At 46.7% G+C, this 14,128-nt stretch overlaps 1 protein-coding gene across 4 annotated transcripts in view; it reads left to right on the top strand.

Moving 5' to 3' along the window:
- LOC143288901 (uncharacterized) overlaps positions 1-4,989 on the top strand; it is a 31,082-nt gene extending 26,093 nt beyond the window's left edge. For 2 of the 4 annotated variants that reach the window (XM_076597568.1, XM_076597565.1), the window contains 2 exons: positions 356-644; positions 2,723-4,989. In XM_076597568.1, coding sequence (XP_076453683.1) covers positions 356-644; positions 2,723-2,915 — 482 coding nt within the window. In that variant the 3' untranslated portion in view covers positions 2,916-4,989. The remainder of the gene's footprint in view (positions 1-355; positions 645-2,722) is intronic. The other 2 variants (XM_076597567.1, XM_076597566.1) reach the window with 1 other exon arrangement.
- The last annotated feature ends 9,139 nt before the right edge of the window (positions 4,990-14,128 follow it).

Here is a 14,128-nt window from a genome sequence, read left to right as displayed (position 1 = left end):
CAAAAAACAACAACAACCGCTGTCACATGGCATCAAAAACGCTGACAGAAGAAAAAGAGGGGGGGCGGAGGGGGGGGAGGTGGCATCGCGCTGTGTCCTCAGTGAAAACAAGACTGATTCCACACAGAGAAATGAGTGAGGACCAGACAGACAGTAATTCGAAACAGTATAACAGGAGAAAGATCTGCATATTAGTGGTAGTTACAAGACGTCACTGAGATCAAAATTTTGGAATGTTATTACTGTACCTCTGGAAGGCTGACGTTGGTTGCGTGTTAACAGAAGAAAGTTTGGAACAAACTGTAAGACTGGCTGGCTGGCTGGCTGACTGACTGACTGGCTGACTTGCTGACAGACTGGCTGGTGGACGTGCATGGTGACAGAGCAGCCCACAATGTGCCCACAGACCAGGCGGACACTCTGGAACCGTTGCTGTGGAGGCAGTGGCAGAACGGCCTGTCCAGCCTCAGGGAGATGGCCGCCGTTAACGACAGCAGCGGCGAGGCCATCGTCAGCATCCGGGTTCTGCATCCGGGCTTCTACCACGTGTCCAGTCAGGTGACCTTCCGGTCCTTCGCCGCTTCCCACCAGGCCCTCAACTGGACTGGCAGTCGACCCCTGCACTGTCTCTACATCAACTTCCGGTAATGACGGATTACGTTCTGTTGTCAGGTGTTGTCATTGCTGTTGTTTCTGCTGTTGTTCCTGATGTTATCGGTACTGAAGTAATGTCCAGTTTTAGCATCCTGAATCACTGCACCTATTGGTTACATTTCCATGGTTTGTTGGACGAAAAACGGAAAAGCAAGATGGTGGCACGAAATAAGTGACTCAATCCGCATCGAAATTGAGTAAAATAACGTACAAAAATAAGAGTTGAAATCCACCTAGAATGGGTTACAATATCTGCTAATGGTAATATCGCTTCATACATGCACAGAAATTGCCGGTAAAATAGGTGCAATAATTAAGGATGCTAAACTTGGACTTTACCCGATACTGATATAGCGCCTATCCTCGCCTCGGTCAAAGAGACCAAACTCTTGAGCGCTTTACAAACTCGGGGTCATTTAAAAAAAAAAAAATTCGCAACAGGTTGCCCACCTGGTATAGTCGACTGACAGCTGCCTTTGGGCGCTCGTCATCCGTTTCCTGTGACATTCAGTCGGGTTTCAGTCACGCACACACACTCATACACTCACGCAGACGTGCTGTTGTTTGGCAGTGATGTGGTTTTGTAGAGGTGTCGATAGTCTGCGTGCGTGAGTGTGGGTGGGTGCCCGCGCGTGCACGCGCGTTTGTGTGTTTGCGTGTGTGTGTGTGTGTGTGTGTGTGTGTGTGTGTGTGTGTGTGTGTGACAGACAGGTGAAGACAATGTGTGAGTGTGTGTGACAGACAGGTGAAGAGAATGTGTGGCTGTGTGTGACAGACAGGTGAAGACAATGTGTGGCTGTGTGTGACAGACAGGTGAAGACAATGTGTGGCTGTGTGTGACAGACAGGTGAGGACAATGTGTGACTGTGTGACAGACAGGTGAAGACAATGTGTGTGATAGACAGGTGAGAACAATGTGTGGCTGTGTGTGACAGACAATGTGTGGCTGTGTGTGACAGACAGGTGAGGACAATGTGTGGCTGTGTGTGACAGACAGGTGAGGACAATGTGTGGCTGTGTGTGACAGACAGGTGAGGACAATGTGTGTGACAGACAGGTGAGGACAATGTGTGGCTGTGTGTGACAGACAGGTGAGGACAATGTGTGTGACAGACAGGTGAGGACAATGTGTGGCTGTGTGTGACAGACAGGTGAGGACAATGTGTGTGACAGACAGGTGAGGACAATGTGTGGCTGTGTGTGACAGACAGGTGAGGACAATGTGTGTGACAGACAGGTGATGACAATGTGTGGCTGTGTGTGACAGACAGGTGAGGACAATGTGTGTGACAGACAGGTGATGACAATGTGTGGCTGTGTGTGACAGACAGGTGAGGACAATGTGTGGCTGTGTGTGACAGACAGGTGAGGACAATGTGTGGCTGTGTGTGACAGACAGGTGAGGACAATGTGTGGCTGTGTGTGACAGACAGGTGAGGACAATGTGTGGCTGTGTGTGACAGACAGGTGAGGACAATGTGTGGCTGTGTGTGACAGACAGGTGAGGACAATGTGTGGCTGTGTGTGACAGACAGGTGAGGACAATGTGTAGCTGTGTGTGACAGACAGGTGAGGACAATGTGTGTGACAGACAGTTGAGGACAATGTGTGGCTGTGTGTGACAGACAGGTGAGGACAATGTGTGGCTGTGTGTGACAGACAGGTGAGGACAATGTGTGGCTGTGTGTGACAGACAGGTGAGGACAATGTGTAGCTGTGTGTGACAGACAGGTGAGGACAATGTGTGGCTGTGTGTGACAAGTGATGACAATGTGTGGCTGTGTGTGACAGACAGGTGAGGACAATGTGTGGCTGTGTGTGACAGACAGGTGAGGACAATGTGTGGCTGAGGACAATTTGTGTGACAGACAGGTGATGACAATGTGTGGCTGTGTGTGACAGACAGGTGAGGACAATGTGTGTGACAGACAGGTGAGGACAATGTGTGGCTGTGTTTGACAGACAATGTGTGGCTGTGTGTGACAGACAGGTGAGGACAATGTGTGGCTGTGTGTGACAGACAATGTGTGGCTGTGTGTGACAGACAATGTGTGGCTGTGTGTGACAGACAGGTGAGGAAGCCTTCCTGCAGGCAGGCCGTGGTGGTGGCCCAGAGCCCCGTGGCCAACACAAACGTGTCCCACATGCAGGGAGTCTTCCGCCTGAAGCGTTTCGACGTGCTGACCGTGCTGGCTCCGCCCTCTCACCTGCTCGACACCTCCAGCCTCACCGGAACCTTCCTCAGCGCCTTCAGCATCTGATCCCGTGGGGCCAGCAGCAAACACACCCTCCTCTGTGCTCACGTCAGCCCAGGACTCGCCCCCTCCCTCCCTCCCCCCCTCCCTCACCACCATGCTGGAGTCACGCCCGCAGCCCCCAACACCTCCACCCCACCCCACCCCACCTTTCAGGACACCAGTCAGACTCCACGTCGTTCACTCCACTCCGCCGTACACGTCGTATCGGTCGACTGACTAACTCATTTCACGGGCCAGACCCCGATATACTTGTTACCAATCTTCTGTCAGTGCTGCTATGTGCACGTGTCAGATGATCGGTATTCGGACAGGCCCGGGGAGCTTCTGTATTTTTCGGCATGGTGTTGTGTCCTTTGGAAAGGGTAGCTTACTCCGGGAATTCAAGGGGCGGAAGGAGAGGATTTGACCCCATCTTCCTATGAGTGTAAATCTCTACACTGATAACTCAGACCTGCCAACATTCTGGGCGCTGCTTTCATCGTTTGTTCAAACATGTTGGATGGGTTACCCCCTCCCCCCCACCCCCCGCCCCCCCTCCCCACCCCCACCCCCAAGCCCCAATATACTTGCCCAACAGAACTGTTTGCTGAGAACCAATGCAATGGGCTGTACACTACTTCGTTCTTCACCATGGCAGCTTCTGTGTATTGCAGTGACAGTTACTTTGTGTCCACTGGTTTTCCTGGTCACCACAGGGCCTCAGCACCTCCGTAAGAACGGGACTGGCAGTGACAGTCACCTGCTGTGGAAGGTCGCTCCTCTGTCTGAGTGGCGCTGACCACCGACGCCTCGTTGGTCCAGGCCCCCAGGACCTTTGTGCTTCACACGTGGGCACCGTCACCACCCTGTTCAGCAGCTGGCCACGGGAAGCCTTCCTGGGATTTTGGAGTGCTGAGTTTGCACTGCGTTCAGATTTTTTTTCTCCGAAGTCAGTGTAGACGTGACATCTTAACGTTCAGATTTTTTTTTTTCCTGAAGTCAATGAAATTATTGTACACGTGACATATCTTAACGTTCAGATTTTTTCCTGAAGTCAATGGAATTATTGTAGACGTGACATATCTTTTCGTTAGATTTTTTTCCTGGAGTCAATGGAATTATTTTAAACGTGACATATCTTAACGTTAAGATTTTTTTCCTGAAGTCAATGGAATTGTAGACGTGGAAGAACTTTACGCCAAAACCTAGTCGTGGCTGAGATCGCCCATGTAAGGCAGCCCGGCTGTCGTTCTGAAGATGTCAACATTCGCCAGGAAGTCTTCTTTATTTTTCCTTCTTCATTTTTTTTATCAGCAGACCTTGGAGACCCCGATGGTGGCTGATGGAGGGAACAGTACAGACACTTCATTGCTGTGTGGGTGGTCCTCACAATGACGGCTGATGGAAGGAACAGTACAGACACTTCATTGCTGTGTGGGTGGTCCTCACAATGACGGCTGATGGAAGGAACAGTACAGACACTTCATTTCTGTGTGGGTGGTCCTCACAATGACGGCTGATGGAAGGAACAGTACAGACACTTCATTGCTGTGTGGGTGGTCCTCACAATGACGGCTGATGGAAGGAACAGTACAGACACTTCATTGCTGTGTGGGTGGTCCTCACAATGACGGCTGATGGAAGGAACAGTACAGACACTTCGTTGCTGTGTGGATGGTCCTCACAATGACGGCTGATGGAAGGAACAGTACAGACACTTCGTTGCTGTGTGGGTGGTCCTCACAATGACGGCTGATGGAAGGAACAGTACAGACACTTCATTTCTGTGTGGGTGGTCCTCACAATGACGGCTGATGGAAGGAACAGTACAGACACTTTGTTGCTGTGTGGGTGGTCCTCACAATGACGGCTGATGGAAGGAACAGTACAGACACTTCATTGCTGTGTGGGTGGTCATCACAATGACGGCTGATGGAAGGAACAGTACAGACGCTTCGTTGCTGTGTGGGTGGTCCTTACAATGACTGCCAGGAGAGGGACATAGTGACGTCAGCAGTCCAGTCCTGTGTCACCATGACAACTTTGAATGACAATCAGCAGTCACTGTACTGGCCTCTTTTACTTTTCTTTTTTTTGGGGGGGGGGCTGTGGGTGGTGGTGGGGGGCTGCGGGGGGGATATTGTTGTTTGGGGAAGTGTGTGTGTGTGTGTGTGTGTGTGTGTGTGTAAGGGGGAGGCAGGGAAGGGGCGTGAAGACTGCTGACCTTGTCATGTTTTGATGAAGGTAATATTGACCTTGCAATGGTAACAGGCCGTGTTGTTTTTGCTTGAATTATAGCTAATCCTGTAAGTATCTATACCTGTATGGCTTTTCTTTGTTTGTTTTAGGGTGTGAGTTTTTTGGGGGTTTTTTTTCTCTCTTTTTTTGTTTTTTTGTTTTTGTTTGTTTGTAGACTTTGTTTTTCACAAAGGTTGATTATCTCTGATTACCGCATGTGATTATTGGTGTTGCTATGTCAGTGATATATAGAACTTCGGGGCTGAGTAGTGATGGCAGCTGTTGTTGACAGGCCCCCGATCTCCAGCATCACCTTCGGTGTTCAGGTTCCAGTCCCCGTCACCCACGCCTTCAGGGCCAGGGCTGGATGTACACACACAAAAAGCATGTTACTTGCTTATATATTACACTCCATAATAAAGGTTTTGTTACTGTCGTTTTTTGTTGTTGTTTTTTGACAAATACTACACAGTGTGGGAGAGAAGGCTGAGTGAGAGTGAGAGTCAGTCATTTGCTCCAAATACGAGAGAGAGAGAGAGAGAGATTTGCTCCACATTTTAGAGAGAGAGATGGTGGGATGGAGGGGGAGAGAGAGATGGTGGGATGGAGGGGGAGAGAGAGAGAGAGAGATTTGCTCCACATTTTAGAGAGAGAGATGGTGGGATGGAGGGGGAGAGAGAGAGAGAGATTTGCTCCACATTTTAGAGAGAGAGATGGTGGGATGGAGGGGAGAGAGAGAGAGAGATTTGCTCCACATTTTAGAGAGAGAGATGGTGGGATGGAGGGGGAGAGAAAGAGAGAGATTTGCTCCACATTTTAGAGAGAGAGATGGTGGGATGGAGGGGGAGAGAGAGAGAGAGAGATTTGCTCCACATTTTAGAGAGAGAGATGGTGGGATGGAGGGGGAGAGAGAGAGAGAGATTTGCTCCACATTTTAGAGAGAGAGATGGTGGGATGGAGGGGAGAGAGAGAGAGAGAGATTTGCTCCACATTTTAGAGAGAGAGATGGTGGGATGGAGGGGGAGAGAGAGAGAGAGAGAGATTTGCTCCAAACAGTGTGAGAGAAAACGCTGAAAGAGAGAAACATGGATTCTCCCCTCTGTGTGTGTGTGTTTTGTTTGTTTGTTTGTTTTGTTTTTTTACCACACAGTCACGCTCATACTTTTTGTCTACTTTCAGCCTTGGTGTGCCGTGACCTTTGTCAGTTGACGTCGGCGTGGAAAATCAATGAATCAATCTGTCACAATGCCCCACCCCCCCCCGTCACCTCACCCCTTCCCCGCCCATCCCCCCACCCCGCCTTCCTCCCCTTCCCCCCACCGTACTCCTCCCACCCCCAACACGAAACAAACGTTAACGGGAAATGCTGTTTAAAGAATCGAAAGCTGTTATTCCTAGAAAAGAAGAAAAATGTGTGCGTGGCTTATGATGTCATCACATGATAATCTGGCACCCACATCACAGTAATGTGTGTTAGTGTGTGTGTGTGTATGTGTGTGTGTGTGTGTGGCTGTGTGCACGTGTGTGTGTGTGTGTGTGTGTGTGTGTTGGCAAGACGTGTGAAGGTGAAGGACATTTGCTCCTCCTTCTCTCACTCCTTCCTTCATTCCTAAACCTCCTCCCCCCACCTCCCATCACCTCTCATTCTGTCCTCTCCCTTTCCTGTATTTGTGTCTTTCTTTAAATCTGTCCCCCCCCCCCCTTTTTTTTTTCTCCCTCTCTATCCCTCTTTCTGTGTGTCTCTGTTTCTCTCTCTCTCTCTCTCTCTCTCTGTCTGTCTCTCTCTTCTCTATTTCGTTTCCTTCTCTCTCGCTGTGCTCCTCCTCTCTCTCCCTCCCTCCCTCCACCCCCACCTCTCTCTCTCTCTCTTTCTCTCTCTGTCTTTCTCTCTCCCTCTTATTCACTCTCCTCTATTTTCGGAATGATTCGGATTTGATGATAACAGATCGCCCAAGACGAATGATTTATAAGGCAACCATGACTGTGTTGCAAATTTGATGTATACTACCCCCCATTTATGAAGGACAGTCCTCTGAATACCAGTCTTTTTAGAATTCCCATTGGAAAACAACAACAACAATAACAATAACAGCAACAACAGTTTAAACGAAAAGGAAAGTAGTACCATGACATTCATCGGAAGAATGGAAAGCAGCGATACACAAGTGATTTACTGGGCTTTAGCCAACACTTATTATTTTTAACACGTCGGAATATCAAGAAAGCCTGGTTTGTTGGTTTCGGTTTGGGTTTTTTCGTCATCGCCCCCCACCCCCCGACCCCCCGACCCCCCAGCCCCCTCACAAACACTCCCCATAACCCCCTCTGTCTGTCTCTCTTTCTCTCTCACACACACACTCTCTCTCTCTCTCTCTCTCTCTGTTTCGCTCTCTATGTATCTGTCTCTTCCCTCTCTCTCCATCTTACTCTACCCCCCATCTCTCTCTCCCTCCCTTTCTCTCTCTTCCCAGTCTCCCACAAACTCTCTTTTTCATTCGTCGCCCCCATTCTCTCTAACCCCTCCCCTTCTCTCTCTCTCTCTCTTTCCCTCTCTCTCTCGCTCTCCCTCTGTCACCTCCTCTCTCTCTCTAGTTTCTCACTCCATCCATCTCTCTCTTTCCCTTTCCTTCGTCGCCCTCTCTTTCTCCCTTTGTGTTGTTTTGTAGGTTGGTATTCTGACCAAGACTACCCACAGAGCTGTATAACGATGCTAAATGGATTATATAGATAGATAGATGTTGGTATTCTAACCAAGAGTACCCAGAGCTGTATAACGATAGATAGATAGATAGATAGACAGTGTGCGTGTTTGTAGCAACTAGATAGATAGACAGTGTGCGTGTTTGTAGCAACTAGATAGATAGACAGTGTGCGTGTTTGTAGCAACTAGATAGATAGACAGTGTGCGTGTTTGTAGCAACTAGATAGATAGACAGTGTGCGTGTTTGTAGCAACTAGATAGATAGACAGTGTGCGTGTTTGTAGTGTTGCTTGGTGCGGGTCACTGAGGGGGTGTTGCTTTACTCAAAGCACAGCTGGTCATGTCACGGACTGACCTCACTCCTTCACCCCTCACACACACACACACACACGCACACGCACGCACACACACACACACACACACACACATGCACACGCACGCACGCACGCACGCACACACACACACACACACACACACACACACCTCATCAGTGACAGGTTGCAGGCAGGACAGTGCAAAACTGTTTCTTAACCCTTTCACCGCCAGTCAGTTTAGAGTACAAAATTCCCTTGTGGTATAAACACAGAAAAGACAGTGGCTAAGAATAGCTGGGGATTCCCACTGCGATGTATAGAAAATATGGCCTATCCTACCACCGAACATTAAGAGCAGTAGGTTCATGGATAACAGACCAATGAATGGTCACCATTCAGTGACATGGGTCCTCTGCCACGCCTGTGCATAAATGCGAGCTTGGCGGTGAAAGGGTTAACTGATATTGTAGGTGGGTTTTGTGTTGTTGTTGTTGTTACTACAACGACTAACAAACGTTTCTTTTATGGAAGAGCGTGCATGGTATATATACATCAAACTTTTTTGTCTCTTCTATTTTTCTTTCTTTCTTTCTTGGTCTTTCTTTCTTCTACTTTTCCCCTCTTTGTTGATGTTTCGTTTCGGGCTAAGGGAGGGGAAGTTTGATGACATGTCAGTTGTACGTAAAGGCGCCTTTTTTTCACTTTACGTCACATTCTGTCCGAAACAATACTCTTCAAGATAAGATCACGAGCATGATTTTTGCATGCCAGTTCTTACATAAACTGTATCTTCTGAATCGGGTCCTAAATTATTAACTTTACTTGATCCTTTGTGTCAAAGTGCATGTAAAGAAGACCACTTTCTGTCTTGTACATAGAATACATTTTTTTTTCTTGCGTTTCATTATGTATGTGATAGCCAGTCGTGTTCGACTATGACCATCAGAACAGCAGAGGAGGTAACTATCTGTGCTAGAACTTGATTATAGTGGATAGTGTCTTGCCCCAGTTACATCCCCACTCTCTCGGTCAAGGGGTTTTTAGGACAGTCGGCGTTGGGGTGATTCCCAAAGGCCAACTAGCCCCCTAGACTGCAACACTAAGAGCCAGCGCAAATTTGCCTCCTAGTGTGAGAGTCATAGTTCTTCACAAAAGACAAAGCTGTAAATGATTTCTCATTACAGTGGAGAAACCATTGATAATACAGCTCTCACTTTGCTGTTGGCCCAACTGTCGACTTATGTCAATCTGTGATGTAAGCTGAGTGTTGGGCCTTCATGATGTACACAGTGGTATCGACAATACATGATGATACAGTGTTAAAACGCGACCAGATGCAGCATGACTAGCATGATATTGAACTGTACATGCACAGTTATTGTGTTCTATGGCCGAATTGATCGCTTTGAAATATTCCCTGTGCCAGGTTAAATGGTGTATTTGAAATGACTGTTAAACTGTATATAACCATGGTTTTGCTGGATGCAAAGACACACCCGGACACGTACCATTGTGACTGTGCTGTAAATAAAGATCATATCCCGCGTAACAATAAAACTCAAACAGCATGGCGTCTTGTTTCCTGTCTTTTTTATCCCATGATTATGGGCGAGCGCACACCACACACAGACTCACACACATGCATGCACACGCAAGCAAGCAAGCACGCACACACACACACACACACACACACACACACACACACACACACACACACACACACACACACACACACACACACACACACACGTGTGTGCGTATAACACAGCTTTGCATGCTGTTCGTTTTGTTTGTTTGTTTCTCCCTCCATAATTATCTGGGAATAATCAAAAAACCTCAAACAAAGAAACAAAACAACAACAACAACAACAACAACACACACACACACACACACACACACACACACACACACACACACACACACACAAACTGGTATCCAGAAAATGGGGGTGGGGGTGGGCTGGGGGGTTGGCGGGAAGGGGGGCGACCTTCTTTCATTCGTTTCTCTCTTCTCTTTTATCCCTGTATCTCTGTCAGACTTCGTTTCGTGAATTCGTCCTGTTTTTTGGATACCAGTTTTCGTAAATAAAGATCATGTTTTCATATGCCTGTCTATTCTGATCACCGGTGAAAGTTTTCATATGCCTGTCTATTCTGATCACCGGTGAAAGTGACTGTCAAAATGTTTCTGTTAACTCTCCCCATACGAACGGCGAAAGAGACGACGTTAACAGCGTTTCACCCCAGTTACCATCATCAAAATATTGCAAGCGGAAGGCTCTTATACTGAAGAGGTGAATGTTGACAAAGAATACCACAATTCTGACGACGGAAGCTAAAGGTTGGGTCATTTGGCCGTACTGAGTGAGTTAATAAAGTCTACTACAAGGACATCACCATTCAGCGGTAAAAACATCGCTGACAAATAATGACAGAATAGCCTGGAAGTTATTTCTTCCACAAGTGTATTGTGGTGATGGCATCTGATTCTGAAAAAAAAAAGGTCTGTTCTTACCACATGTCCGTCAACAATGTCTGTCACTAAGAACAGCACGGGTGACTGATATTTTCTGAACGATGTCAGTGATATTTCGGGGATTCCTGTTTCGGTGCAAAAGTTATTCTCCTCCCCCTTTTTTTTCTTTCTTTCTTTTATTTTTTTTTCTTTCTTTTTCTCTTTCTTTCTTTCTTTCTTTCTTATGTAGGTGTGTATATGCAAGTGTGTGTGTGTGTGTGTGTGTGTGTGTGTGTGTGTGTGTGTTGTTGTTGTTGTTGTTGTTGTTGTTGTTGTTGTTGTTGCTCTTGTTGTCTTCAGTTTAACGTCTTTCCACTTGAAGTGATATTAGACGGGGGGAAAAAAAAAAGCCGTGGGGGTAGGGGCTGTGAGAGGGGGAGGGGTAAAAGTGTGTGTATGTGTGGAGGGTGAATAGGGAAAGACAACGCTAGGAAAAATGGAAACGTTATAAACGCCAACATCAAACAACTATAACATCTATAACAAATGTCCTATAAGACTATGCAGCAAACCTTCTGCAATAACAAATAACATATTGGAATTGTTAATAACACATTCAAAAGAACTTTTGGTGAAGTCTGGCAAAAAACATTTTAGATTCTGACATTCGAATATTACATGGTGTGTGTGTGTGTGTGTGTGTGTGTGTGTGTGTGCTTGTGTGTGACGAGACACTATGCTAAAAAGAGCAGGTGCCTGTAGCCAACACGAGTTGGGGTGGGTTTTTTTTCAGTTTCTTGGGAAACCGGACTCTATCCCACCCCTCACACCCCACCCCACCCCTACCCGCACTTGGTTAGGCCTTGAGTGCAAGGGTTCTGTTGTTGTTGTTTTGTTTGTTTTGGGATTTTTGTTGTTGTTTTTTCAGTGCGCCAAGTGCGTGCTGCACACCGACCTCGGTTTATCGTCTCTCATGCACAAATGCATGCACACACAAACACAAGCACAGACACACAGACAAAAACACAAGCACAGACATGCACAGACACACACACACACACAGACACACACACAGACACTGACACAAAGACACACACACACACACACACACACACACACACACACACACACCGGCACACACACACACACACAAACGCGCGCGCGCGCTACACGCCATTCTCGATCCCTCCACCCGCCTTTTCAAGTTCCCCCCTCCATTGGTCTGTTTATACATTGCATTGCTCACGACTAAATCGTGAACTTCGCTTGCAGGAGTCAAGGACGTATGACTTGGCATGAGGGGGATTCCCCTTGTTTCGTTGCCCGATCATAAATAATATTTAAAAAAATTAATGGAAAAAAAAAAGGCCTGTGTTATCAACATTACACTTACAGTCACACAGTATGACCTGGCTGACAGCCAGATAAGAGAGTACTGCTGGGACGGGTACAGAAAGAGGGAGAGACAGACGGAGACAGGCAGAAAGAGAGAGAGAGAGACAGACGGAGACAGAAAGACATGACAAGACAAGACAAAATTCTATATTTTCGAGGGTAATAGACAAGCACTGGAGAGCTTTTTTTTTCATCCTGTCCCCGCCCTGAAACATGGTCCACACTACACAATACTACACTACACTATGTGTCATTGCATGCACTACACAATGCTACTTAAAGTCATAGCATCCGAACACAATACTACTGACATAAACTCCGACATAAACATGGTAATAACAACACACACACACACACACACACACACACACACACACACACACACACACACACACACAGGCACAAGCACGGTATTAATAAACGACACAGAAGGGGAAAAAAACCCACACAGAACACACACATACTCTCTCTCTCTCTCTCTCTCTCTCTCTCTCTCTCTCTCTCTCTCTCTCTCTCTCTCTCTTCTCTCTCTCTCTCTCTCTCTCTCTCTCTCTCTCTCTTTCTCTCTCTCTCACGCACACGGACACTTTCACACACACACATAAGCATACATTGTGTATGTTAACAAATACTATACTAATGTGAATAGGAAACTGTAATTCTAAAAATAAAATAAAATAAATACACATAGCAGTAACAGGAGGGTGCGGGAGGGGGGTAGAGAATGCTCATTGCCAAAGAAAGCGTAATTCAACAATATGAAATCATATGAAAGTACTAAAATGTCACAGGTGAACGAGACAGACAGACAGCCAATTAGACAGACAGACACAGACACAGAGAGAGAGAGAGAGATCGAAAATAAAAAATACATCAACTGATGATTAGATAACCTCATTAAATGGAGCATGTGATAGAGGTCAGTAAGAAAAACAAAGTAACATGCATTGTAATCCGCTAATCAACACACACACACACACACACACACACACACACACACACACACACAAGTATATATATATATATATGTGTGTTTCTGGAGGGGGGGGGGAGTTTCATAGAGTGGCGCCTGTCGAATAAACCATACTGGATTTGAACAAATCAGTTCTTGGGATTGGAGATGGACTTTGGGGGGGGGGGGGGGGGGGGGGGGGAGAGATTCCTTGATGAATTTACAGAAAATTTGTTTATTAGTGTTGGTGGTGCTTTTCCTGCCATAATCTTGTGCATTGTTATTAAAGAGGGGGAGATCGAGACGGAGAGAGAGACGGTGACACAGACAGACAGAGGGAGAGAGAGAGAGATGGAGACAGACACAGAGAGAGTGGGGGTCGGAGGTGGGGTAGGGTGGACGGATAGAAAGGTTGTATGAACGGAGAGAGAGAGGACAGGTGGAGTACACACACACACACACACACACACACACACACACACACACACACACACACACACACACACTCACACACACACACACACATTTCTAGGAACATTCTTGTTTTCCCATTTTCCCCCATTTTGAATAGGAGCCCATAGTAGGGTTAATGCTGGTTAAAAAAACAACAACATAAAATAAAATAATAATGATAAGAAGAAGAAGAAGAATTTTTAAAAGAAAAAAATTCATCGCAGTTCACTGAACCTTCATTCTAAGGTTGTACATCTTGGAAATATCACACCCTTCAAATATCAGTGTATTTCAAATGTTGTCTCCAGAAATTTTTATTAATTTGTCATTTTAGCTCCGGTTTGTCTTTTTAGACGTCATTCTGAAGAGCGTCGTCAGCTCATGCAATTCAGCATTCCTTCTTCAGATCCTCTCAGTTCACAGAAAGTAAGCCTTTCCTCTTTGTTTGCATCATAAAGTAGATATTCAATTTTTGTTGTTGCATTGATGTCAAGTGCAGATTATTTATATTTTTGACATAGTTATTTTCTACTGCATCCAGTCGATCATGTTTTTGGATCTATTCCCGACCCATGCAAACTGATTAGGTACAGGTAGAAGTATTCTGTTCAGAATCTGCGTGGCAGCAGCAGCTGGTTAGACCCGACCTGCCCCCCCGGCTTCCGCCCAGGGACAGAGCTCCGGCTGCAGAGATGCATTCAGCAGGCAGCGCCATCACCTCACACTACG

Source organism: Babylonia areolata, chromosome 13 (genome assembly GCF_041734735.1).
Source record: "Babylonia areolata isolate BAREFJ2019XMU chromosome 13, ASM4173473v1, whole genome shotgun sequence".
Taxonomy (NCBI): Eukaryota; Metazoa; Mollusca; class Gastropoda; order Neogastropoda; family Buccinidae; genus Babylonia; species Babylonia areolata.
Note: the sequence above shows the minus strand (reverse complement) of the source record. Positions and strands in the feature narration are given on the sequence as shown.